Source organism: Elgaria multicarinata, chromosome 13 (genome assembly GCF_023053635.1).
Source record: "Elgaria multicarinata webbii isolate HBS135686 ecotype San Diego chromosome 13, rElgMul1.1.pri, whole genome shotgun sequence".
Classification (NCBI taxonomy): Eukaryota; Metazoa; Chordata; class Lepidosauria; order Squamata; family Anguidae; genus Elgaria; species Elgaria multicarinata.
Window position 1 is genome coordinate 10,969,967 of NC_086183.1, and position 26,811 is coordinate 10,996,777.

At 46.3% G+C, this 26,811-nt stretch overlaps 2 protein-coding genes across 2 annotated transcripts in view; one reads left to right on the forward strand and one right to left on the reverse strand.

The window, feature by feature from the left end:
- Nucleotides 1-839: 839 nt before the first annotated feature.
- On the forward strand, nucleotides 840-6,145 carry SH3BGRL3 (SH3 domain binding glutamate rich protein like 3). Its single transcript, XM_063140253.1, has 3 exons — nucleotides 840-1,074; nucleotides 2,118-2,285; nucleotides 5,043-6,145. The coding sequence occupies exons 1-3, from the start codon at nucleotides 1,027-1,029 to the stop codon at nucleotides 5,106-5,108; spliced, it is 282 nt and encodes a 93-aa protein (XP_062996323.1). The 5' UTR covers nucleotides 840-1,026; the 3' UTR covers nucleotides 5,109-6,145.
- A 2,918-nt stretch (nucleotides 6,146-9,063) lies between these two features.
- Nucleotides 9,064-26,811, reverse strand: part of UBXN11 (UBX domain protein 11) — a 36,032-nt gene continuing 18,284 nt past the window's right edge. The window contains exons 10-15 of the mRNA XM_063140121.1: nucleotides 26,411-26,488; nucleotides 17,969-18,089; nucleotides 16,340-16,443; nucleotides 13,545-13,615; nucleotides 11,269-11,415; nucleotides 9,064-9,492 (exon numbers count right to left, since the gene is read on the reverse strand). Of these exons, the coding sequence (XP_062996191.1) occupies nucleotides 9,318-9,492; nucleotides 11,269-11,415; nucleotides 13,545-13,615; nucleotides 16,340-16,443; nucleotides 17,969-18,089; nucleotides 26,411-26,488 (696 nt within the window). The 3' untranslated portion in view covers nucleotides 9,064-9,317. The remainder of the gene's footprint in view (nucleotides 9,493-11,268; nucleotides 11,416-13,544; nucleotides 13,616-16,339; nucleotides 16,444-17,968; nucleotides 18,090-26,410; nucleotides 26,489-26,811) is intronic.

The window sequence follows — 26,811 nt, forward strand, 5'->3', positions numbered from 1 at the left end:
AACTGCAATACTGAACAAGTGCTTCGGCTATTGGGCGGTATAGAAATGTAATAAATAAATAAATAAATAAATAAGTAAGTGCTTTTATAAATACATGCAAGTTTTTAATCAGCCTATTTTTTCACATTGACTAAATGTTGGAAACAGAACATAAGAGCCCTGCTGCGACGGACCAAGGGTCCATCCAGTCCAGCATTGTTCAGGCAGTGGTGGCCCATGGGAAACCCATAACCAGGACATGAATGCAACAGCACCCCATGTTACCCAACTATTGGTATACATAGACATATTGCCTCTGATAACATATAGCCTTCAGGACTAGTAGTCATTGATAGTTTTCTCCAGGAATTTGTCTAGCCCCCTTTTAAAGCCATCCCAATTAGTGGTCATCATGTAGCAATTTCCATAGTTTATATGCTGTGTGAAGCCCATCCTTTTATCTGTCCTGAATCTCGCACCAATCGGAATCCAAGTAATCTAGTATTCTGAGAGGGAGAAAAATGTTTCTTTATCCACATTCTCCACACCATGCATAATTATGTACACATCTGTCATGTGTAATAGGCGAATATGAGAACGTAGTTCATGGATCGTAGAACCCCTAAAGTCTTAGCTGGTGTTTTGTGCTGCATCCCCTCTCGCCTGGCAGACAGGCGCGCACCGTCCACTCTAAACCCCAAACTGCCATCTTATCCGCGATTACTTGGGAGCAAGTCCCTTTAAATTTGTTAGGATTAACTTCCGCGTAGACGCCCGCCTAGGATCGCGCTGCACGGCTCCTGAAAGACGCGGATCCCAGGAGAGGAGGTCTTGCGCGCTCCTGCAAAGCGAGCAACCTCCGAAGCTTGGCCGGATCGAGCGCCATCTGCTCCGCATGCCCGCGGCTGCCGCCCCCATTGGTCTCCGCCATCACATGCTGGGCGGGGCTGGGGAGGAAGCAGATCCCTCCCCAACGCTTTCCTTCGTTTCCTCCCCTGCATCCCTCCGGCGCCCGAAGAAGAGAGGGAGCGGCTGGGATCGCGCACCATGGCCTGCCTCACGATTTATTGTACCTCGGTGACCGGCTCCAGGGAGGTAAGCGGCGCAGCAGGCACCGGCGGAGGGCGGCTGGCTTGTCCCCCAGCTCTGCCTCTGAGCCATCCTTCCCCAACGTCACGCCCTCCAGACGGTTGACCTCCGCGTCCCATCATCCCCTGCCAGCATGGGCGTTGTAGTCCCAACACATCAGGAAAACGCAAGGGTGGCGATGGCCGCTGAAGCGCCTGGTACTCCGCGGCGGCGCTGCCCCGACGCCCCCTCCGCAGCGTGCGCGCCGCTTTCTCTGTCTCCCCCGCCGCCGCCGCCCAATTCGGAGTTGGCTGCCTCTTCCCCCAGCTGCGCTTCTGCATCTCCCCCTCTCACTTCCGCGCTGGGACGCCCTCCCGGCTCCAGATGGACTCCCCTTCCATCTCCAGATGTGACGGTGGCTCCCGCTTTGTTTTTGTCTCTCCCAAACCCCGTGGATGAGATGATCCGTGAGAAATCGGAGGAGAATCTCAAATGGGGAATAATCCAATCCTAGGGTGGAGGAATGAGAGCGAGGCCCAGAGCTCCCCCCCCCCCGCCGCCGCCGCCCCCAGGGGTGGAATCCTGCCTTCCAGTGTGCATGCCAGGCAGGGCGGCTAATAACTCGACATCAGCCTTCCCCAATCTGGCGCCCTCCAGATGTGTTGGAACGGCCACGCCCAGCATCAGTTGATTTGGACTACAACTCCCAGCATGCCTTGGTTAGGGGGATGCTGGGAGTTGTAGACCAGTGCATCTGGAGGGGGCCAGATTGGGGAAGGCTGCTCTACGTTGTGGGCCTGGCGGCTCCTGGATGTATAGAATTCCTCCAGTGAGGACATTTGTACCTACTTGGCTCAGCCCTTATTTAGGGAGGAACGGGTCCACACACACCCTCCCCTACGAGGTGGAATTCCTGCTTCTGGCTCTTTGTTTTGCAGTGAGTGATCTCATCAGCGTGTGTTCATGGGTGTGTGACCTTCCATACCTATCGAATTCTACCACAGGGTGATTAATCTTCCTTCTCTTTCCTCATTTTCCCTCCTCCTCCGACACCTTTGTGTTTTCCGCAGATCAAATCCCAGCAGAGTGAAGTGACCAGGATCTTGGATGGAAAACACATCGAATACAACCTGGTGGATATCTCCCAGGATAATGCCCTGCGGGAAGAAATGAGGGCCAAATCCGGCAACCCCAAAGCCATCCCACCCCAGATTTTCAACGGGGAACACTACTGTGGGGTGAGTGGATGGCATATAGGAGAACTTTGCAGCAGCAACAATAGTAGTAGTAGTAATAATAATAATTAATAATAATAATAAACCTTCAGAAACTGGGCCTACCACACCAACATCCAGAAAGCAGTCATAATTAAAACATGCTCAATTGTCAGGAAATTCCTGAATCTGTAAAAGACAGCATGACTTGGCAAAGCCCATCATGTCCGTCTAGAAAAACCGCCATGAGCAAGAAAGAGATGATGATTGATGATGATGATGATGATGATAGTAATAATAATATGCTAAGAGCAAAAAGTTGAGGCTGGCTGCTCATAAGAGGCGTGACCGGTGTAGTCTGCCAGGAGAGGTTTTTATGGGAGGAGAATTCTAATACATGCTTACAGTTGAGCCTCGCAGAACCGTAGGGCTGTGTACTTGTGCAGCAGCCCCTGAGAACAAGCCTCGGTTTTGAACGTGAAGGCTCAAATGCAAACCAGGCCTTGCACAAACTGCCTGCCACAAAAGAGTGGGCAGACTGCTTAAGGCTCAGAAGGATCTGGTTGATTTGCAGTAGGTCTCTCAGGCTTTCTGGCCCCCAATACTTTAATAAGAGCAAGTAAGATTTCACCCCCCAAAAAAATCCTCTGTCATGGCTGTCTTTGTGCTAAGTCCTTTTCTCTCAGCCTCAGTGTTCCTCACTTGGAAAATAGTACTATTTGATTGCTTTTTGGCCAAATAAGCTATCGTGGTTTATTTAACCCATCGTGGGTTATCGTGATGTCTGAACCCGGTCTATATATGTGTGTGTCGGAGGCTCTGTATTATTATCAAGCAACCTTTCCCATGGCAGCTGGTGCTGTCCACGTGTGCTGCACAACAATTTCCATTAGCCCCTGCCAGCATGGCCACATCTGGAAGACATCAGATTAAAGAAGGTTGTTTCAAAGTCTTGCAGATGAGCAAAGTTTGGAGGCTTTAAGCTCTGCCCACAAATAACACTTGAATGTCCCCTTAAAGCAGGAGGGACTTCAGGTTTGCAGGGTCTGCTTTATTTTTGTTAGAACTCTGAGATTCACCAACTGTGAATGTAACAAATAAAAAGCATACACATAGAACTGAAAGAATTTTGGGCCCTGGATTTGTTTAGAGTACCGGAACTAGACTAAATGGAACTCAGCTACCCCACAGTTAGTTACATCAAGCTTTTTTCACTGAAGTTGTATAATTTAAGGCAGAAGGGGAGTCATTTTATTTCTTCTTTTGTTAAATCCTTTCTGATCTTGTCAGTCGATCTAAATCTGCCTTCTGTTCACCCGTTCTAAAGTAAATTGGATGAAAAGGACTACACCGGCTATTTATGAACACAATTTTTAAAATACTTCTACACTGAGTCACTGTGAGAAGTCTTTTTGGGGTGGGAAGGAACACATAGATTTAAATAATAATTAGTGACCCTGTTCTGACGACACGCTAAGTATTTTAAGCTAAACATGATGGCTTAGCGTGTTGTGTGAACCGTTCCTTACCATGGTGGCTACATAACCACGGTTTAAACATGCTCACTAACCATTTGCTGCAAAAGGGTTAGCAGCCTCATCATGGCTTAGCGTGTTGTCTGAACAGGCCCAATAATAATAATAATAATAATAATAATAATAATAATAATAATAATAATTCTTAGAGAGATTGGAGGTGGCAGTTGAGGTCTCCCCACACACACATTCCCCCATATTCTTCTGTTCACCTTCTCTAAACGATTGCTACTTGTGGGGAAATATTAAAAATGTACGGTGATCCAGTAGGTTTGGAGGTGCTGAAGGGGGTGGATGGCTGAGCTTCTTGTTCAAGTGGTTGTCTGTAGTTGGGGAAATACTCACCACCTTTAACTACATGGACACTGCAGGACCCTGGCCATGCCTCTCTTTGAGATAACAGTGAATCCAGAGACAGCTGCTTTTGAGCCGCTTCTAGGTAGATCAGCAGATTTGACGGCTAGGAAGACGTTAGCTGTGCCTGACCGAGCTGGGAATCCACTTGGGGCCACAAGGATTCTCTTCCTCTCCTCCCCAGCTCCAGGAGCCCCTGAAAAGGCATGGGGAACCTCTAGAATAGGGCTTAACTTTATGACACATCCCACATTAACAACATTCAGCAGCGATGTGTGCCAGATGCCTTATTTGGTGGAAAGGGGCTTGTCAGCCATCATCTAACACCTAAGGATTATGATCAGCCTTCCCCAACCTTGCACCCTCCAGATGTTTGGGACTGCAGCTCCCATCAGGTCCAGCAAATATGGCCATTGGTCAGGGATATTGAGTTGAACACATCTGGAGGGCCGGGAGAGGCTGTAATGTAGTCATATAATCAGCAGTTCTCAGATTTCCAGTGTGGTACTCTGCCCAAGTCCTGGACAAATGGTTTACGAGTGACTGAGATTTGCTTTATATCAGATGCAAAGGACTTAGAAAAACAGTTCCTTAGCTGAGAACATCCAAGGTTCTTGCTCCACAACTGTTTCTTTCCAGCCGCTCATGCTTGCTGTCTTGGGATCATGTCATCTTTGTATCGGGTTCTAATTCGTACTTATCTCTCTAGACAAGAGGTAATGACTAGGGTGTTGTTTACACACCTGGGTCACAGCCTTGTGCCTTGCCCAGGGAAACAATTGCGTTGGGCCTCTTGCTCCAGTAGTAAGTCCTACCGAAAGAGCCTTCCATTGCGTGTTGCCTTGTTCTTGACAATGCATTTCAGTTTTCTCTTGCTTCTCCTACCTGGCAGGACTACGAACTCTTTGTGGAAGCAGTGGAACAGAAAGTGCTGCTGGAATTCCTGAAGTTAGCCTGAGCACGTGTCTTGCCCAATCCCCCTCCCCTTAAAAAAAACAAAAAAACCCTACCCCAGGACTTTGGATTCTGCATTCCAACTGGGGGCATGCCTACACCAGCCCTATATCCAGGGATCGTCCCTGTGCATCCAAATGCCTCACCGGGGACCCCGGGAGCAGGCAGGGATGATCCCTCCGTTTTCCTGGGGTAACCCTTGGGTGTAGAAAGGGCCTAAATTGCCCCCCAACCTCCTCCTAAGTCCTTGCTGCCCAATCCTCGCCCTGTGCAAGCAAACCTCTCTCCAGCTGCCTCCGTCTTTTGCTGCCTGCTTCACTCGCAGTGGGATCTCAAGCGACTGGGCACATTCCTTGGAATGCAGCCGGGCCTCGCTCCTCGTGCCTCTGTGGAGAAAGAACTCTTTCCGACGTCCTTGACTGGAAGCAGAGCTTTCCCTGATCTTCTCATTTCCTTTCTCGAGCTGATCCTGCCCTTGGGAAGAAAAGAGCGGCCGGGAGGCTCCTGTCTTATCGCCGGTCGCCCTTCAGTGCGCCAGTGCCGGCTCCCCGCACTTCTTTCGCTCCAGCCCAGGAAGCTAGAGCAGCAGGCGTCTGCTATGGCGATGATGTTTTTTGTTACAGTGATGCAAAAGCACTGCACAAGGTTGTGTGCTGAAACTCCCTTCTCTGCCAGAGAGCTGGGGTGAGTGTGTGTTTGTGTGTATCTTAAAACTATTTCAATGCAGCTCAGGCCCTCGCAGGAAAGCAACTTTCAAGAGGTTGATGAGAACAGGCCTCGTATTCCATTAGTGCGTTCCCACCCCAATGTGGCAGTGGGAAAATGCCCCCACCTTCCTTTCTTCCTTCCTTCCTCAGGTCGGGGGCAGTGTACGTACGATTTGAGGTCTATTCTTGCATCAGCTGTTCTGTGCTTTCCTTTTTGGAACTCGCTTTTTGCAGACGTGGACCAAGTGCATTTTCGTATTTTTTTTTCCTTGCTAAAAGCAGTTTGTTATCGGCTATCTCTTCTGAGATGCTATTAAATGTTGCTAAAAACCTGCGCTGCGGCTTCCTCTCTGTGTGTGTGTGTGTTTTTATTTGGAAGATAAAAGCTCTTCTGATGATTGATTTCAGGCTCTCTTAAGTACCCGGGTTGATCACATTCATCATGCCTCAGCACAAAAATGACTCTTTGCCCGAGGGTTGGGAACACGCCAGAAGCCCTATAGGTTGTAGAGGAAGGGTTTGGATGTGGCTGCCTTGAAATACCAGTGGACTTCTAAAATTGTTTTTGCATGTGGCAGGAAGGGCAACGGCATCCATTAATGGTCCTGAACAAATGAAGGTGATGTGCTTCAAAAGCGTGAGCGGTAAAGGCAGGCCTACTGAACCAGTGTTTGCAGTGGCAAAATAGCTCCATCTTCTCCAGAGCGGTCGTCCCCAACCTGGGGCATTCTGGGAGTTGTAGTCCAACACCTCTGGAGGGCACCAGCTTGGGGAAGGCTGTTCTAGAGTTACAAGGCCATACTTGTCACTAAGAAGGAGGCTTGATTTTGATTTGATTTATTACATTTATATACCGCCCCATAGCTGAAGCTCTCTGGGCAGTTTACAAAAAGCTTGGTTGCTGTTTGTTCACATCCCTAGCAAGAATGATTGATTCGTTGGAAGAGTTTACCTGTAAGGTGACAACAATGCTATGCAAAAGGGATGAGCAACTCATCAGTTGATAGTGATCAGCAAAAGAGGACCTTATGTTGTCAGGTACTTTTGCTTTAAGAAGCCATGGGTGGGGTTCCCAAACAGGAAGATAGTAAGTTGGTGTAAAGTACATCTGACATTGCTATTTATAACTGTACAAAAGGGAACTGCAATAAAAAGTTACAGCGTTCAAGGTCCCATCTAACCAGCTATGTGCTCTTCCAGGACATTCCACTCCATCCTCCCCTAGTTTTCTCCAGCAATCTTCATTGGGTTGTTTTGGGTTCCCCCCCTCCTGCCCTTCTACCCCCCTCCCCAAATATTGTTTGTACTTTTGTCAACATTGGGGGTTCACCCAAGTTTGCTGATACCTCCCCTTGTGTGTGGATGATGTTATTTGACTATATAGGCATACAGAGAGCTATTCGTATATAGGATGGGGCCAAAAGGATTATCTAGTGGGAATGTGGTGGCCTGGTTGGGCTCTGGAAATAGCCCATGGAGAGCACTTTTTTTTATTATTCTGGAGAGACCCTCTGAAATGTCCCCAACCTTGGGGATGGGCGAGAGGATTCTTTCAGACCTCACACCGGCTTTGGGACTTAGCAAAACATCATGCTGCTTCCTGCAGCTTAGCATGGCTGGAAAGAGCCCCTACCTCCTTGCAGGGGCTTTGGCAGCGGAAGGTGAGGAGTGAATCAGGACCCTTCCCCTCTCTCTCGGAAGAGGCAGCGTTAGCCAACATTGGTGGGTGCTTTTAGAGATCAGATGGGCAACACTGAATAATAACACTGTGCGCACTGAAAGGTCCAGCCGTGTTGCAGCTGCTGTTGCACCGCTGTGCCGAACAACTGGACTGTGAGTATCTTGTGCTTGTGGCAACCAGTGACAAGGAAGTAGATGAGGCAGTCGCAGATTAGTAGCGCTGACAACAGACTTTAAAAGTTCAGAAAAAGCATCTGGCAAAACCTTCACAGAACAGTACATGTTTACAACTTAAGAAGGCGGGTAGGGCTGGTGGGAGGAGAAGAGCAACTGCAGATGTCTGACTTCTCCCTCCATGTCAAAAAGAACCTGCAGGTAGAAAGGCAGCCTATCAGGGGAAAGGGTAGGTCAGCACACCACTTTGGGTGCTGTTGGCAGAATTGTGGTATAATAACAAATAAACAAGCCCCTTTCCCTGGCCAGCTAGTTTTCTACATGAAAGGAGCTTTTGACATGGAAGGAGCATTTGAGTGAACAGTTCTACCCCTATCCTGCATTCTGATATACTCCCGTGAGGGCTGAGCCCGGAGGGAGGAAAGCTGTGAGGTTAGACAGAAATTGCACCTTGGATGTCGAAGAAATCCTGCCTGCAAAGATCCAGCGGAAACCATCAACCAAATGCTTGTCCCGACAGATGATAGCAAGGGGGAAATAACTGAACCAGGTGGATCTCCGTTGACGGACTGGGCTGGGTTGGCACTAAACTGGCCATGAGGAAGAGAAGTGACTTGGGCTTTATCTTGGCTCTAAAAACGGCCTGATGACGGGCGTTCCTACTGCTCCCTTACACGGCTTCAAGACAATGAGATTCATATTGAGCTGCACAAGTGGAATGGGATGGTCTGGCTGTGTTATGGGGGCGAGACACTTCCTGGTACGCAGTGGGGCATTGCCCAAAGTGGATGAGCTGATGGTAGCGGGACTCATCGTTTAGCCACTTGTAGAGGGGAAGAATTAATAACTTCCATATAATGGGAAACTTAACTGGAAACGTTGTGCCTTTTCCCAAAAGAGGACCCAAGTGCCGAACCATCCAGCTGTTCTTTCTGGGGGAGCCTCGGCTGAGCGCTCAGGTCCTTTTTTCCTTTGGGAAAGGCACACCGATTCAAAGTTACCCCCCCTCCCCGTTATTTGGATTAACAGGCTTTGATCACAGCTGCACCCACCCACCCCCAGCTCCTTGGTCCACCTCATTTCTGCAGGCACCCGCAGTCTACAGAAACTGGGCTGGAGGATCATCAAGCCATGCGCCAATGCATAGCCGGGCAGCCGCCTGACATTGTACAAGCCCCGATCTGGTGGTGCCTTTTGCAGGAGCTTAGCCGGGGTGGAAAAAATCACACGCCAGCACAGGCTGCGTCTTCCTCGGAGCCGTGGCCTAATATTCCTGGGAAGGGCTTTGCTAAGGGGCAGCGTCCTTCTTTGGATCTGTGAGAACTTGCTGGTGGTGGCAAGCTGCAGCTGGGGTTAAAATCTACTCGGCTCAGGTGTGTGTGTGTGTGGGGGGGGGGAATCTATGCTCTGTGTCCTGACTGCAACACACTTAATTTCCTCTCCCTTGTTTACCTATGGATTTGAGAATAGCCGTGAAGGCAGGTTGGAGCCCATGTAGGTGGAAAGGCAAGCCTTCACCTGTTTCTGCCTTGGACCTGGCCTAGTTCTATCTGAGCATGCCCTTTCTCTTGCTGACAGCAGACACTGTCCGGAGGAAGGAGAAGAAGGCACACGACTTTCCGTCTGAGCGGCCACCAAGCCTGATGAAACATTCACTGTGGACCGTTTACACTTGTTGCCCTTGCGATTTTTTTCAAGGGGGGCTTTTTCCGCAGCAGAAGGGCGGCGTTGGGGACCAGCCCGCATTCCTCCAGGGTCATAGAGTCGTCGTTATACACCCGGCTGGGGAAAGTGCTGAGGATCTCGTACGGTTTCACCTCTCTTCCCCTAGAAAAGAGCGGAACAGGGTTTGTAAACAAGCGGCCTCGAACGTTCGCAAATATTTGAAATGTGAGATGTAACGGTTTAAAGTTCAATGGGAAATCTGACTTGAAAGTTCAAGTGCTTTGGACTTATTGGTAGCTCTTCATTATTTTTGTTTTGGAGAAGGCCTCAAATCCCCCAATGTCATCAAGCTGCTAAATTAAAAAAAAAAACAACCAATACCCCAAACACTGCATGCCAAATATCAAACAACGAAATAAAGCATCATTGCCTATCAAATAGTTGGCGACGGTGCCAAATACGCCAGTTCCAGAGAAGGTTTAAAACCAACGTTTGCAGAAGGTTTTAGGATGCAAATTCATTTCAACTTGACTGTTAAGCAAGAGATTGCAGGTACAGAAAAAACAGGCCATTCCGGGCAGGTGGAAGGCAAAGAGGGCGGCACAACCCCAGCACCAACGGCTCTTTAAACCAGGGATGTCGAATCTCTTTCAGTGCGAGGGCTGAATGGTTTGCATTCTGGTGGTAGGTGGAGCCAAAGCCAAATGCCAGCCTATTTTAGCTTCAAGCCCTGCCATTAACCGCCTCCGTAGAAATATTTCAGACTTTTAGAATGGGGGGGGGGAATGACAGGAAAACTGGGGAAACCACCAAACCACCGGTGGGTGGGGAAGGGGGCATGATCATCTGGGGAACTCTGGAGGGCTGGATGTTCAACCCCCCCTGCTTTAAATAGTGCAGCCAGTGGGTAGCATCCAATGTTAGTCCTATGCAGGGGAGACCCAAATGAAATGAATGGGACTTAAGTTAGTTGTGACTAACTTGTCCCATTCCTTTCATTGGGTCTGTTCTACGTAGGACTAACATTGGACATTATCCAATAACAGTAAGGTTTTCCAGGATCCTGAGTACTCCGTCCCTTAGAAACAGCCTTGCCCCTTCTGACGGTCTCATGGCTCCAACAAAAAAATCAGAGTAATGTTGAAGTGGAAGAGAGCTGACCTCACGACACATAATATCTCATTCCTCACCCCCACCCAGGTTACGAACCGGTTGGGATTTGCCTAATTAACCACCACAGGGTGGCTTGCCGACAAAGATAACAAGCCAGCCAGAGTCGTAGGGTTCAGGGTGGCGTGTTAGTCACAGCAAGAGGCCACCCTGGCTGGCTTCGCATGACACGACAAGCCGCACTGCTGGGGGAATTGTGCTAATCCCCCCCAGTATGTTATCGGCACACAGGGTGGGGGTGGAATAAGCCACTGTAGGCCACTGATCATGCAAACTGGGCCATTCTCTGCACCAAATGGCTGTGAAGAGGATGGAAGAGGTCATACCCAAGGAAAATCATGCGGACGCCAGGAAACTGGAGAGCAATCTTGAAGGTAAGCCAGGAACCCAGATGCCTGCATGCGGCAGATCAACTCCCCCACTCCCATGGGGGTATTAAGCACAATACAGCAGCCTACCTGGTCCCTTCCTCCTAACCAGAATGTCCGTCATAACTCAAAGGCCTTATATTTTAGCCCCTGGTTCACAAACATTTACTCCTCTTACGGCTTTGCAGAGCGCCTTTTCTCCCCAATCCTGCAACCTTTTTTTTTTAATGTAAATAAACGGGGGAAACTATGCAAATGTGCACATTTTCTCTCCAATGTGCTTAACAGAGAGCACGGATTTGGGGATTTGAGTTGCAGAATCTGAGCTTCAGGTTTCAAAATCAGGGAGGGAGCCACGGCACAATCGGTTCTTAAACTCTGCTGGACCGATGGTTCTTACCTGCTCCGGGCCAGATGCCGGCGCAGGTCTCCCACAGTCTCCGTGAATGACATTTTGATGATGTACGTCTTCTCTCCGTTCTCCGATTTTATCCGAAGAGTTGCGACGCTGGGGTCAGGTGCTTCCTTTTTCTTGTCCCCAACCAACCTGAAGGTCGAGAGAGGTCGGAAGAAAGACCCAATGACTTCTTTGAAGAGGGCAGAGGAACGCAAGTCAGACTGGAGCTGCGACCAATCCCCTTTGAAAACCGTCTTGGTTGGGGAACAGACAGTGGGAGCTGGTGGCTCCGATGTCAGTGGGACGGAGAATCCGTTCCGGGTTCCAGTCAGAACTACAAAGGAACAATCCAAGGTGTAGCACATTGGATCGTTCCTTTGGAACTGTGAGTGAAACCTGGAGCGGATTCACCGCCCCACTGACATCGGAGCTACCAGCTTCCACTGGTGCCAGACAGGGAGATGCCAGCAATGCCGAACTAGGGTGGTGCCTCAGGGTATATACCTTTTCCATACAAATGAAAATCCAGAGGCAGTTCCATGGCAGAGACAGACGGGGTGGGTGTGGGTGTGGGTGTGGGTGTGTCTCGGCAGGGGAATCAATGCGAAGAAAGTTTCCTGAGCTTACAAACAACTATATTAGGATGACAACTCCAGTCTACGCAAGGACAGCAGCCTTCAATTCATTAGCCACATGCCATTACATGGATTATCTTTCGGTTTCTGGGGTTGCTACAGAAACCATCTACCAGAGATGATAACGGCAGGCAGGATTCATCCATTTCTGCCCATGGAGAGCAGATTATTATTAATAATAATTTTATTTCTATACCACCGAATAGCTGAAGCTCTCTGGGTGGTTTACAACCTTCCCCTTCCCATATGGGCCTGATGCACTGCTGGTAAGCAAAGCCCCCGCCCCCACCCCCACCCCTGCAACACATGTGCACCCAGTAGTCCACGGCCCCCTTCCACTCCCCAGTGTGTAGAATGGAAGGGGGTGGATCTCGCTCCCTGGGCTTGTTGGCAGGTTCACGTAGGCCACACGGAAAGGAAAATGAGCCAAGAAACCCCTGACTGGGGAGCACAGGAACCTGCTTTTACTGAGCCAAACCACAGGTCCATCGAGGTAAGGTCCACCTACTCTGGTTGGGCACCGTTCTCTAAGGTCTTGCCTATCACCTGCTTCACCATTGTCTTTAACTGGAGGTGCGGGGGATTGAATCTGGGAACCTCCTGCAAGTAAAGATGGAGCACTGCCACAGAGGCTGGACGCCGAGGCTGAAAGGTGCTGCTGATTCCATTTCAGCTCCCTCAGTGGTAGCTGGTGGGACGGAGGACAGGGCAGAAGGCTATGTGTGTCCCTTGGAAACAGTGGAGCAAATTATCTCCTTGTGGGGGTATCGCTCTGCTACAAATGCTATTTTGGGCTGCATTAATGGAAGTATAGCTTCCAAATTGTGCGAGGTACTGGTTCCCCTCTATTCAGCACTGGTTAGGCCTCATTTTGAGTACTGTATCCAGTTCTGGGTGCCACACTTCAAGAAGGATGCAGACAAGCTGGAGCGTGTTCAGAGGAGGGCAACGAGGATGATCAGGGGTCTGGAAGCAAAGCCCTATGAGGAGAGACTGAAAGAACTGGGCATGTTTAGCCCGGAGAAGAGAAGATTGAGGGGAGACATGATAGCACTTTTCAAGTACTTAAAAGGTTGTCACACAGAGGAGGGCCAGGATTTCTTCTCGATCCTCCCAGAGTATAGGACACGGAAGAATGGGCTCAAGTTACAGGAAGCCAGATTCTGGCAGAATATCAGGAAAGACTTCCTCTCTGTTAGAGCAGTACAACAATGGAACCAATTACCTAGGGAGGTAGTGGGCTCTCCCACACTAGAAGCCTTCAAGAGGCAGCTGGACAGCCATCTGTCAGGGATGCTTTAAGGTGGATTCCTGCATTGAGCAGGGGGTTGGACTCGATGGCCTTGTAGGCCCCTTCCAACTCTACTATTCTATGATAAGTGGATCAGGAACAGGCAGGGGGCTACTGCCCCATCTGCCCCAAATACAGAGCCACCTCCTGGCTCCCTCCAAATGTCACCTCAAGAAATCTGCAGGCGAAGCAGGAGAACCCGCTCTCATGGGTTTTTATCCAACTCTGCATAAAGGGCACCGAGTGATTTCGTGATAAACACTATGCAAGTCACAACAGCTTGTGGAGGCCTGCATGGTCAAGGACGCTCATGGGAAGGAACAAACGATAATGGTTTTTTTTGTTTGTTTTACCTCTTCTTCATTGCTGCAAGGCTGGGCGTCTCCACCAGAACCACTTCATGGCTTCGTGTTCCACCCAAGCCCTGGGAACAAAAGGGAAATCTATGCCCAATGCCAGACTGTCCTGAGAGACATCAGCTTGGACTGGGCTGCCCTGTTCCTCCCATCACACACCCCCAATCTAGTGAAGAAACACAGCTGTCTTTACAAGTCCCATTTAGAACAGAAGACAACGGTTCTCTACTATTAATTAACATTTCCAAATTCAGCCCCTAGATCAAGGGCAAGGAACTTGTAGCCTGCCAGATGTTGCTGGGCTGCAACTCCATCAGCCATGCTGCCTGGGAGTTAAGAGTGCAACATCTGGAGGGCCACAGTTTCCCCAGCCATGACCTAAATCATCAAAACTTTTTAAAGGGATTTACAAAAGAAGAAAAAGAAAAGAAAATAGGTTCCTTTCATAGAATGTTCAGCATCCGTGCCAGCCAGCCAGTTCACGTTAAGCCATTGACTGAGATGCCAGGACTGTGGTGGGTGGGGGGATCAAAGGGGTCAGAAATCTTGGCCCCCCACCCCTAGCCGTACAAAGGCAGGGCTCTTCTGCATTCTGCTCTTCTGCCTGTCTTTTCTGCTGGCTGTGAAGAACTAAAATGGAGTCCCATTTTGCTTACAGCCTCCACAAAACCACCCCCAAAAGCTAACTTTGGCTTTAACACCTTAGTCTCTAAAGCCTAAGAATGTGCCACTGCTTTTGCACAAATTCACCCACCATCATCACCCAATGCCTCCCAGCAGCAAATATATAAAACTGTCCAGTGGAGGCTGGTGGCTCCGATTTCAGTGGGGCTGTCAATCCATTCTGGGTTTCACTCAGAACCAGCCAGAATTCTAAAGGAGCTCTCCACGGTGCTGGATCTATTTCGGGACCGGGGTTCAGCACCTTATTTATTTATTTATTTATTACATTTTTATGCCACCCAATAGCTGATGCTCTCTGGGCGGTTCACAAAAATTAAAACCACAATAAAACAACCAACAGGTTAAAAGCACAATTACAAAATACAGTACAAAGAGCACAACCAGGATAAAACCACACAGCAAAATTTATATAAGATTAAAATACAGAGTTAAAACAGTAAGATTTAAATTTAAGTTAAAATTAAGTGTTAAAATATTGAGGGGATAAAAAGGTCTTCAGCTGGCGACGAAAGCAGTACAGTGTAGGCGCCAGCCGGACCTCTCTGGGGAGCTCATTCCACAACCGGGGTGCCACAGCAGAGAAAGCCCTCCTCCTAGTAGCCACCTGCCTCACTTCCTTTGGCAGGGGCTCACGGAGAAGGGCTCCTGTAGATGATCTTAAGGTCCGGGTAGGTACATATGGGAGGAGGCGTTCCTTCAGATAACCTGGCCCCAAACCATTTAGGGCTTTAAATGTCAATACCAGCACTTTGAATTGGGCCCGGATCTGGACTGGCAGCCAATGAAGCTGGAAAAGGACTGGCGTAAAGTGATCTCGCCGGCCAGTCCCTGTTAGTAAACGGACTGCCCTGTTTTGCACCAGAGAGATCCTTTAGAATTCTGGCTGGTTCCGACTGAAACCCATAAAGGATTCACAGCCCCACTGAAATCGGAGCCACCAGCCTCCACTGAAGCTGTCTTCTTATGAACCAGACCAATGGTGCTGCCAACCCAGCACTGGCAAAGCTGGCTAGCACGGCTCCCTCAAGGCCTCTCTTTTCCACCACTTCTTACTGCTTTTATATTGTATTTTATATTATGTTTTTATACTGTTGTTTTATACTTGAATTGTCTTAATTTTGTAAACCGCCCAGAGAGTTTTGGCTATTGGGTGGTATAGAAATGCAATAAATAAATAAATAAATAAATGGAGGTGCCAGGGACTGAACCTGGGGCTTTCCACATGCTAAGCAGGTGCTCTTCCACTGAGCTATGATTCCGTCAGCTTTTCTCTATCAAAGTTCAAACTGTAAGCTTCTCAGGGCAGAGACATGCCTGGCTGTTTTCTTTTGCTTTTGTTTCCCTTTAATTCGGTAAAGTGCTGTGCACGGTGATGGCATTAGATCAGTACCAATACTAATAATACTGCCAGTGGGGAAAGTGGGCAGGTGGTCATTCAAACCCCCCAATTCCTAGCTCCCTGCTACTCAAGGGCAGCAGTGTGCTTTTTCCCCCAACACTTTGTTACCATGCCAACATGGATTCCCAAAATGAAGGTTGGTGCTGGTTAGAGAGTTTCTTAGTACATAATTCCCTGGGCTTTAGCCAGATTTGGAAGGAAGGAAAGAAGACAGACAGGTCCTCCCGGGAGTGGAATTCTGCATGTTCTATCTTTTTTGGCACAATTGGTAGTGAGAGGGCCCATGTTGCCTAGGGTGACCATATGAAAAGGAGGACAGGGCTCCTGTATCTTTAACAGTTGCATAGAAAAGGCGATTTCAGCAGGTGTCATTTGTATATATGGGGAACCTGGTGAAATCCCCTCTTCATCACAACAGTTAAAGCTGCAGGAGCTATACTAGAGTCACCAGATTTAAAAGAGGTCAGGGCACCTGCAGCTTTAACTGCTGTGATAGAGAGGGAATTTCACCAGGTTCCCCATATATACAAATGACACCTGCTGAAATTCCCTTTTCAATGCAACTGTTAACGATACAGGAGCCCTGTCCTCCTTTTCATATGGTCGCCCTAATGTTGCTGCATTGAAGAACTGAGTATTAGCAGGATTACAGAAGTAACTACAGGATCACGCTCTGCTCATGCAGGAATCACATTAGGCTCTGGCTTACCTGCAGGTTTTTTTTTACTTCTCCCCGGATATCGATCACATGCCCATCTTGGATCAGGGACTGTGGAAGCTTGTTCAAAAACTGCTCTGCAGTCAGCTTAGGACCTGCCATAAGAAAAGATTCCAGGAGCAGATGATTTATGGCAGACATGGGTGAAGGAAGTGCCATTGGTGTAACGCTGGGACTTTGCACTTAGATCTTGTGGACCTGCGACTGCAGATGTGAGGGCTAGGGTGCTCCGGCCTCCGCCGCTGGCCGGAGGAACAAAGGCCCTCGGGGACATGACTCTGACGGGGAAGAGGGCGCGAAAGGAGAGTCATTCCCACACATCTTCTTCCTCAGCACAATTGCGATGGAAGGCATGTGAGGCAGTGGCCCATATGTGGTCTAATTGCCCAACTCCAACAAGGGTCCCCCTCCTACAATGACCCACAATTCCTTAACACACACACACACACACACACACACACCTTTTCTTTTTTAAACCAGATGTTGACCCAGGCATTTTTTTTCACATGGTATTTATAGTTGTTACCTTTTCAGAGAAGTGTTGTGTAGTCGTAAGGAACCAACCTGGCTTATAATATCATAGAATCATAGAGTTGGAGAGGTCCTTGTAGGTAGAAATCCACAACGGAATCAAACGAGTTCAGATTTCTATAAATCTGACTTGGGGATTCCACAGCAGAGCGCCTTTCCCTGAATTTCTGTGGGCTTGCAGACATAGTTCCTCCACCCCTCAGAATTTTACATAAATTTAGTCATAGAAAAATATATTAAAAAAGAAAACACAGGCCAAAAATGCGCATTTCCCCCATTGGCTAAAGCATGAAAATGCATGTTTAGAGGGCATTTGCACATTTTGGGGCGGGGAGAATTTGTGCATTTTCGCAAGTGCAAATTTGCGCAAAAATGGGGAATTGCAGGGAAATATTCGATTCTGCCAATGATTGAACAGTGTAATGATTGAGGTGCATTTTTTAATGTTTAAGTGATAACCAAATGAAACAATTCACTTTAGATTGGTCCTCATCCAATTATTTTTAGATTCCAGCTTTTGGACCAGAATCTGCCCAAAGCAGCTTGCAACATTCATAAAACACAATACACTGGACCCAGACTAAATCATGCTTAGAGTTGACCCACTGAAATCAGTAAGGCTACTTCAATGGGTCTACTCTGAGCATGACTAAGTCTGGATTCATGCAATTCTGGTTTATGACTGCTGCAAGTTGCTTTTCTGTTCCAAAAGTTAGAATACAAATCTAAAAAAAAAATTTTTTTTAAAAAAGGTTGCCAATTAAAAACTAAAGTCCTCAATGAGATGGACCTGTGAGGAAAGAATGGTCTGAGTGGATTGGAAAGAAGAGGTTGAAAACCAGGATTTTAAAGCACTGAATGTAAACACACCGTTTTGGAATAAACTACGGCAGCTTTCCAGAACCTGGTGCCCTCCAGAAGTGTTTGACTAAAACTCCCAACATCCTCAGGCATCATGGCCTAGACTGGCTGGGGATTATGGATCCAGCACTTCTGGAAGGCACCAGGTTGGGAAATGCTGAGTTAGAGTCTGTAAGAAACAGCAAAATGTAAACATAAAATCATTGTCATAATCAATAACCGTCTCACCCGGGATCTCATTTGTCTCCTTTATTCCGCTTGGCTTTGAATGTCCAACCATGTGGCCCAGGCCGGGAAAACTCTCTGGTAGCTGCCTTTCCTGGAAGAAGACATCTCTCTTGTCGGTGACCTGTTGAAGGAGGCCCAGTTGCCGTTCAGTGCCCTGCCTGAGCCCGGACTCCAGAGGTCAGTGTTAGGCTAGGTGACTGTTAAAATATATTAGCTGGCACAAAGAAGAAGTGAAACATGAAGGAGAAGTCCCTGTTTCCTTCAGTGGAAGCCTCAGGGGAAATTACCACACCAGACAGCTGCATAGGGCATGTGAATTTGCGGTGGCACACTAATATGGAAAACGGCATGCTAATACGATGGCAGCTTGGAACCACGGAGTCGGGGAGAGGGGGCAGGAGACACCAGCGCCTTTCATTGTCCCAGCTGCAGCTTCTTCATTTCATTGCCGTTGGGGGGCATTGGGTTGGGGGAGAACAGTCTTCATCTCCACCCCATGAACAACAAGTTGACGGTAATTTTCATCTAGCGCAGACAGCTTTAGCCAGACAAAAGGGCCGTGTGAGAAGGCATTTCATGGAGGGAGATTCAGGGCCCGTTCCCATGTTCAGTTTGTGGTTAGATGCTAACCTAGATAGCTCTTGTAAATGTCAGCACCTTGCTGCAACTGAGTGTCGATTAGCCACCAGCTCCTGAAGTGTGTCAGCCACTTTGGGGCTGGGGGCACTGAGTTCTTGCTCATTGGTGCATCATAGAAATAGGCAAAGCTCAACAAAAGAGGGAACCTAAAATCACACAGTTAACAATTCCATGCCCCTGACAAAGTGGGCTCTGTCCCACAAAAGCTGATGCCACGATAAATCTTTTGGTCTTTATGGTGCCCCAGGACTCTTTGGGTGTAATCCTACACATGTTTAGATAGATAAAAAGGCCTACAACTCCCAGCATGCTCCAGGGAGCATGGTGAACTGGGACATGCTGGGAGTTATAGGCATTTCCTCTGTCTAAACATGCATAGGATTACACCTTTTGTTATTTTTACTGCCATGAATGTAAGGTATGAAATGCTATTGACCAACCTCTAGAAATAATTAAAGATATGAAATGGGGTTTCTCCCATTTAAAAGAAAACATTTCTCACCCATGTCTGTATACATCAGCCTTCCTTAACCTGGTAACCTCCAGATGTGTTGGACTACAAGTCCCAGCATCCCCAAGCCATCTTTTCTCTGGTGCAAAGGGAGCAAAAGTGTGCCCTGGCCCTGATCAAGCCATGGATTGCCAGATAACTGAGAGGTTGCAATCCTGTGCAGACTTACTTGGGAGTAAGATTCACTGAACGTAATGGGACTTACTTCTGAGTAAACATGTTGAGGATTGTGCTGTGAATAAACCAGACTTGGGGAGGGGGCATTAAAGAGGGCTCACTCAAAGGTGTGTGGGGGAATCCTCTTTGATCTATTTTCTGAATTCCGGCTTTTCCCCCTATCCTCATTCAAGTCAAAAGAGTGATAGAATTGACTAGACCAGAGCACAATTTCTGGACTAGTCAATTACACACTGCATCTTTCTTTTTCAAGAATTACCACAGCACATATGTGGACTTGCACCTATCTTTTTACATTCTTAAAAATACATAAATAGTGGAAATACGTTCCAGGCACTAAGCACAGGGAGAAGTGCTACTTGCCAAGTGCTCAGAACATTTACACAAAAATCCCCATGTTTATTGCAGTAGTGCTGCCACACATTGGCTTTTGTTTTCACTTTTCCTGGATACAGTTAAAGCAAGACAAAACCCAGTCAACAGCAGGATATAAACATTGGCAAGAACAAGGGATTTTAGTTTCAGGAAAAGGTTCGATGTGTTTTGAGCTTACAGCCTTTTCCTCAAGGATACCATAATACAAATGTGCATATTGAAATGCAGGAGTTATATTATTTATTTAGAGCATTTTTATCCTGCACCTCAGCCAAAAAGGCTCCTGGAGCGGCTTACAACTGATCAGTAAAGAAGACAGTCCCGGCCCTCAGGCTTACATTCTAAAAAAAGACATGGCACACAAGGAAAAGGCGATGGGGAGGGAAGAGGGAAAGGATGGACCTTGCACACTACTGCACACTCATTGCTATGCCCATACAATTCAACACACCAGTACCTGGGAGCCTTTAACTGGAAGCATCAAAAACTGAACCTGGAACCTGCTGCATGAAAAACATGTTTTCCCCACAATTCAATGCAAAGGCCACATATTCACAAGAGTTACGAAAATGTATACTTGAAGGCATATTCCTTTTAGAACAAAGGGATATATTTAGCTAGCATTCTTTTATCATCCGCGTTATAGCAAAGGACCAACGCATGCAATTTATAATTTTATACATATAGATCTTGTTTATTGAACCATTCCAACATGTGTACCTGTTTGTATCTGTGGGTATGTATACACACTCGATATATTCTAATTTCGAACCATCTCTACACATTTTATGATGAGCAGCCCCGATTCAGAAAGCCTGTGAATTATTCTAAATCCTAACTGAATTATTCCAAGCCATCATTAAACCAGTTTTTCTTCTGACAGCTCATACGTAAAATAAAATAAATGTGGTAAACTATCTGAAAATAGGAAATAAATATGATATAATTTCCAGAAAGCAAACAGTTCCTTGTTCTTCATTTATTTTTGGTCTCTATAAATTAACTTCTCACTGATTATCTTAGTTCAAACTTCCTATTTCAAAACTATATGCATCCATTGTACAATGAGCCCAGATTCAAAAGCTTTAAGACATCATTTCAAACTGATATTCTAGCCATGTTCTTCTAGAATACAGAAAGTTTTAAAATACATTTCTTTCATCTTTAGAAAGTACTAATTCTACGGTCCCAAAAGCAAATATTTGTAGGCTTGTGATGGTAGTATTTAAGATGTTTCAGTAGTGGTAGGCTGAGTGTGTCACACCAAATTAACATGCGCACTTTAGGAAATGATTCAAATCACCACTCTGATGTGGAGGTGCTACAAAAAGTTGGGTTTTTTCACCTGAATGCTACAGCGCATACTAAGCACATAGCTTGCCATTTCCTGGCTTAACTCACATACTGAAGACTTCCCAGTATATGCAGTATCATAGGGACTAGCCCCATGACCATTTCATTTATCATTTACTTATTACATTTGTATCCCATCTTTCTTCCCCTGCTTTTTATTTTTATTTAATTCTTGCAACAACTCTTTGACATAGGTTAGGATGAGGGGTTGTGACTGGCTCTAAGGCCAGATCTACACCAAGCAGGATATGACACTTTGAATCCGGTTTGAAAACTGTATATGGAGCGTGTCCTGGGTCCCAACAGTTGTCACTACTGTTATAAACACTTTCAAAACTCCAGTGTAGATCCTGCCTCTATCACCCAGGAAGCTTCATGGCTGAATGGGGATTTGTACCTGGGTCTCCTCGGTTCTATTTTCTAATTAATACACCACACAGACTCTCTGGCATGTGGCAGTTCTGGTGGTTCTGAGAACAGAAGCGTCAGCTTCTGGCACCCTAAGTCCATGTGCTGCCAGCTCAGCTCAGAGTTAGCTTTTGGCATGCTGCTGCAAAATGCTCAAAAAGCAACGTTCGTGGCAGACTGTCAAAATCCAAAGGATTCATTTGACTGAACACGTACATGCTCAGCCCCACGTTAGTCTGATGTGTCTGGCAGCCCCCACAAGCAAGGCCCTTTCCTGAAGCCACCACACAGCAGTGTGGATTGTGTGAGGAGTCTCACTGTTCTAACCTATGTTGGAGCTTTCACAAGACCAGTCGATGTACATGCACGCAGGTGTGTTTTTTAGTGTGCAGTTGGACACAAAATGTGCAGTTGGGGAAAAGAATGTGCAGTTGGAAATCTGATAATGTGCAGTTGAAAAAAGCGGTGAAAAAATAAGACACGTCTTACGTGTATGTGTTTATTAAGAACTTAACAATAGACAAAATCAGGGATGGCATGTAACAACACAGATTATATAAGGATGCAGGTGAAAGAGCCCTTGATGGTGTGACTGGTGTTGTTGGGTCCTGTGACAGTGTTGCCTGGTTGGTTGTGGGGGCAGAGTTGGCACTTGGGTCTATTGCATGGTCTGGTCCCTCTGCCTGTGTCTCTATCCTGTGTACTATTGCTGGTTAGCCTCTGCTTCAGGTTGGGAGGTTGTCTGGAGGCCGGGACCGGTCTGCCTCCCAAGGCTTGTGAGAGGTAAGTGTCTGTGCTGATGATGGAATGGAGTTCATTGTTGATCCGTTGCAGTGGTTTCAACTGGGGGGTGTAGGTGACAAACAGTGGTGTACTTCTCTTGGTCTGTCATCCTTCCTGGGCATCCGTATGGCCCTGTCAATCTGTCTATAAGTTGAAGGTTCTACTACTGTTGGTGATAATCCATCCAGTCGTGAAAGAGAAATAATGTGTTTGGCTTGGGCGGGGCGGTGTGTGTGTGACTGACAGGGCATTTGTGCTGTTGGAAAATTTGCTTTAAAAAAACCCTACACACACACACACACACACACACACACACACACACACAGAGGAAGTCACTGGTTGCTTCATTTCATCAAAAAGGCTCATATGAATCTGCTTTCAGATCCAGCTCTTGCAGTCTGGATGCAAACACAGGGCGGATTTAGGCCATCCACAGAATCAGGTGGTAGCACATTTCCAGACTGTCTCACTTTGGGTTGTTGGAGGAAAGTGTTTGGCATATGAGACTCCTCATCCATTGGGCGGGGAGAGAAACATGCCCCCTGCATGCAAACTGAAAATAAGCATGCTGTGGGAAAAGGCTTCTGCTTTGCCTTCTGCTTTGCCCATTATTTCCCTCACAGCAACAAACTGTATTCTGTAGCATGCAAACCTGCCCCCCACTCCCCGTGCAATCTGGATTGGTACTGTTGAAGAAAATGACTTGGTTCTGCCAACTGTATAAACTGGCTCTCAGTTCCCAGAACCTGAGAGTAATTTAGGCCACCAGAAAAGTTCTCTGAATCCACTGACCCCGGGGGTGCCCTCGTTCTCCCAGCAACCAGACCCTGCCGCTCACTCACTCTTTCCTGATTGAGTCTTCCTCCCTGATGCCAACTGACGGTTCAACTCTAGCGCCCACACAACAGCCAGCCATCTAACAGCTAAGGGAGCAGGTGTTTTCCCACAGCCTAGCTTGCTCAAAGGTTGGTTTTAGAAATTCCAGCCCACATATATGGAAATGGGCCACTTTCTTTTTTTAGTCAAAAGACTTTCCATATATCTGTGAATAATTACGGGGGAGGGGGGAAAGTGTGCCCCCCCCGCCCATGCTTAATAAACAAATGCACCATCTTGATACTGCACCTCCCCAAAGAAGAGGTGCGTGCCTCTTCGCCTGGCGCCTACACTGTACTCCTTCAGTCGCCAGCTGAAGACCTTTTTAGTTTCTCAGTATTTTAACACCTAATGTAACTTAAACTTAAATTTTGCAGTTTTAATTCTGTATTTTAAACCTATATCCATTTCTGCTGTGCGGTTTTACCCTGGTTGTGCTTTTTATATTGTATTCTGTATTTGTGTTTTTAGACTGTTGGTTGTTTTATGATGCTTTTTGTGCTTTTAATTTTTGTGAACCGCCCAGAGAGCTTCGGCTATTGGGCGGTCTAAAAATGTAATAAAATAAATAAATAAATAAATAAATAAATAAATAAATAAATAATGTATCGGCAGTTATGTTCTAACTCAGCCTTCCTCAGCTGGCTGGGGCATTCTGGGAGGTGCAGTCCAACACATCTGGAGCGCTTCAGGTTGAGGAAGGCTGTATAACTGAATAACCTGTTCTAGAAGGTTACAGTTAAATTCCACTTGTCAGTAAAAGGCTTTCTAATTTTCCGCACTTCTCTAAACCATATTAAACGATTCAGTTTTATCATCACTTTCGTCTTTCCAAAAGTGGGTGGTCTAGGAGCCTGAGGCTATCCACATCTCCAACCCATGTGCAATCCTATGTATGTTCAGACAGAAAAAAAGACCTACGATTCCCAGGGACTGCTGGGAGTTTTAGGACTTTTTTTCTGTATAAATATGCATAGGACTGCACCTTTAAGCAGTATCTTTTTGAATGGGTTTTCTCTTAAGTGTTTGCTATTGAATATTTAATTTAGTTCCTGGAGTAAATGTATCCTCCTGCATATATCCATAATGAAACTATCCAAGGCAGTAAGCCTGTGTGCACCAGTTGCTGGGGAACATGGGTGGGAGGGTGCTGTTGCACCATGTCCTGCTTTGTTGGTCCCCTGTCGACAGCTGGTTGGCCACCATGCGAACAGAGTGCTGGACTAGATAGACCCTTGGTTTGATCCAGCACAGCAGTTCTTATGTTTTAACTACTGTTCAGATCCTTTCACTAAAGATTCAGTGTCTCTCAATATGATATTTTTATTAAAGCAAGCTGCATTGCTAAAAACTTGTTGGAAACCATTCTGCTGCTTATCTACCCGCCTTGCCCTGGTGCTTCCTTTCCGCTACAAAATGTCTGGCCTGAAATGACTGAAATTAAGACCTCTAACCCCACCCATTTAGCACACAGATCACTATCATTCAGAAAGTGAAAGGCTATCTTTGAAGAGGTTTATATACCTATCTAGTGCCTAAATCCATGCAGCCCATACAGATAACATCTTTGGAATATCTTGTCATTTAGGGATTTTGCATTTCATTTCCCCCCAGGTATATAATGAAGAATAGATTATCAAATCATTCATCTGTATTTGTTGGGCATTCCTCTTTCTTGAACAATGAATGAATTCAAGGGGATCCTAATACCTTCTTGTTCCAGAGAGGATCCATGCTATCAAATCCAGGTTCATATTCCAATAAGTAACAGCTGCCCTAGGGCATGTACAGATATTGAGAATATTCAGGCCCGAACTTTAATATCCCCCCCCCGAGTTTTTAAAAGGGTTCTAGATTTTTCTTATTACATATACTGTTCCAGTGTTCCAATATTTTAACAGACAATGTTATGGGGAAAAGAGCTATTTCAGAAGAACATTAGATTTTATCAACATTATCCAACCCACCCATCTTACTCCATTTAATCATATCCTCAGTTTGCATCTCCATTAGATGGCCCATTGTTGCTAAGAAGTAGCTGCTTCAGCCTACACTCTGCCAGGCTGCCTGTAAACAAAGGCAGCCCTGTGAAGAAAGGCCTGAGAATAAAATGTTCAATGGCCAAGCTTCCCCATCACAAAGGCACCCTACATGTCACATTTCAAACATCCTCCATGCACACCAGCTAGAATTCCTCTCTGATGGGTCTGTCTACCAGGAATAGACTGGAAATCTTTCCCAGTTCTCATCTTTAACTGTCACCTTTCTGGATTGTTAAAAGGTCCTTCTCTCTTTGTCTATGCTGGGCATGCCATGTACCAAGTGTCTAAAACTCCATCCCTAAAGGAGTTTTCTCATGTGCTCATATGTCCATTCCTGACTGGAGAATCCACCTACTTTTAAAAGAGGCATTCTCTTTTCTCCCCCATGCAGGAGTAATGCCTCTTCTAAGGATACCTTCTATGACATGTGGGTGTATCACTGAAAGATAAGGAAATCAAAGTTCTTTCTTCTTGTTTTTACTGAAATGTTTCCTGTTCTTAACCATCATACAATAACTAATTAGTTTATGAATCAGCTAGAACTCATATGATCGATTAACATATCTTTAATTGGATTGCAGCCTTAATAATTTTAGTTGTTCCAGTAATTTGATTAGTCTCCCCACAGCATTATCTATCTACCTATCTATCTCTAACCTTTCGTCTTACTTTTTCTCCAGTGCTTTTATTTCTCCTTTCCCCATATATCTTAAATATATTGTCCCAGTGCTTTTATTTCTCCTTTCCCCATATATCTTAAATATATTGTCCCAATATACTCCATATAAATAAATGCTCAAGATCTTCATTTTCCTAGTGTGTGTGTGTTTTTCCTCTTCTTTTCTTGGGTCTCATAATTAAATATGAACTAATTCTCCCAAGGCAGAGCTTACTCATACAGCCAGTGAGATTCTTAAAGATATTTTCACTCTTCCTCTAAATCATCGTTAACGACCATCAAATGATCATCACAGAAGATATAAACGTTACTTAAAGCAGAAGCAGGAAAGATAGGGGATGTGGTCTCAGTTCCTTCAGGGAGAAAATATTCCTGTTTCTCAAGCTAAAACAATTCTCAATTCCTCAAACAGAGCAATCTCAGAGCAAAAAACTACCATAGCTGCTTAAGCAGAGAGCTGTTCTCAGTTCTTTAAATGAGCCTGCATGCTTGAGTAGAACACCAAGACAGTTACTTGAACAGAAAGCTGTCCTATAAGCAAATGGAATTTCTGCAAAAGAAAGAACTCAGCAAACAGGAAGCTGTAGGAGAGAGCTGACCTGAAATGGGACCCCATCTGGGTAGCGCCTCTGCAGCTCAGAAGGGAAGTAGCCGTCCATGATATCTCGCAGGCATTGCTGAAACCAGAAGCAAGGCCCACATGTCAGATTTCTCTCTATAATGACTGAACAAGCTCAGTAAGTCATCTGGATGCAAACTCAAGTCGTTGGTGAGGAGTTCTTCTTATTTATTTAAATGCATATCATACTGTCTTACAAAGGACAGTATGGAAACTTTTAGAAAATAACCACAGAAATTTAAATTGGCCACATGGTATCGATCTGATCAGATGTTGGTTCGTTGGATCTGTTACTGTTTATGTTTTTATAAATTTAAAATCAATATTTTTTTTTACTTTTAAAAAAATAACATTTCCAATTTCACCAGTCCAACCCTACCT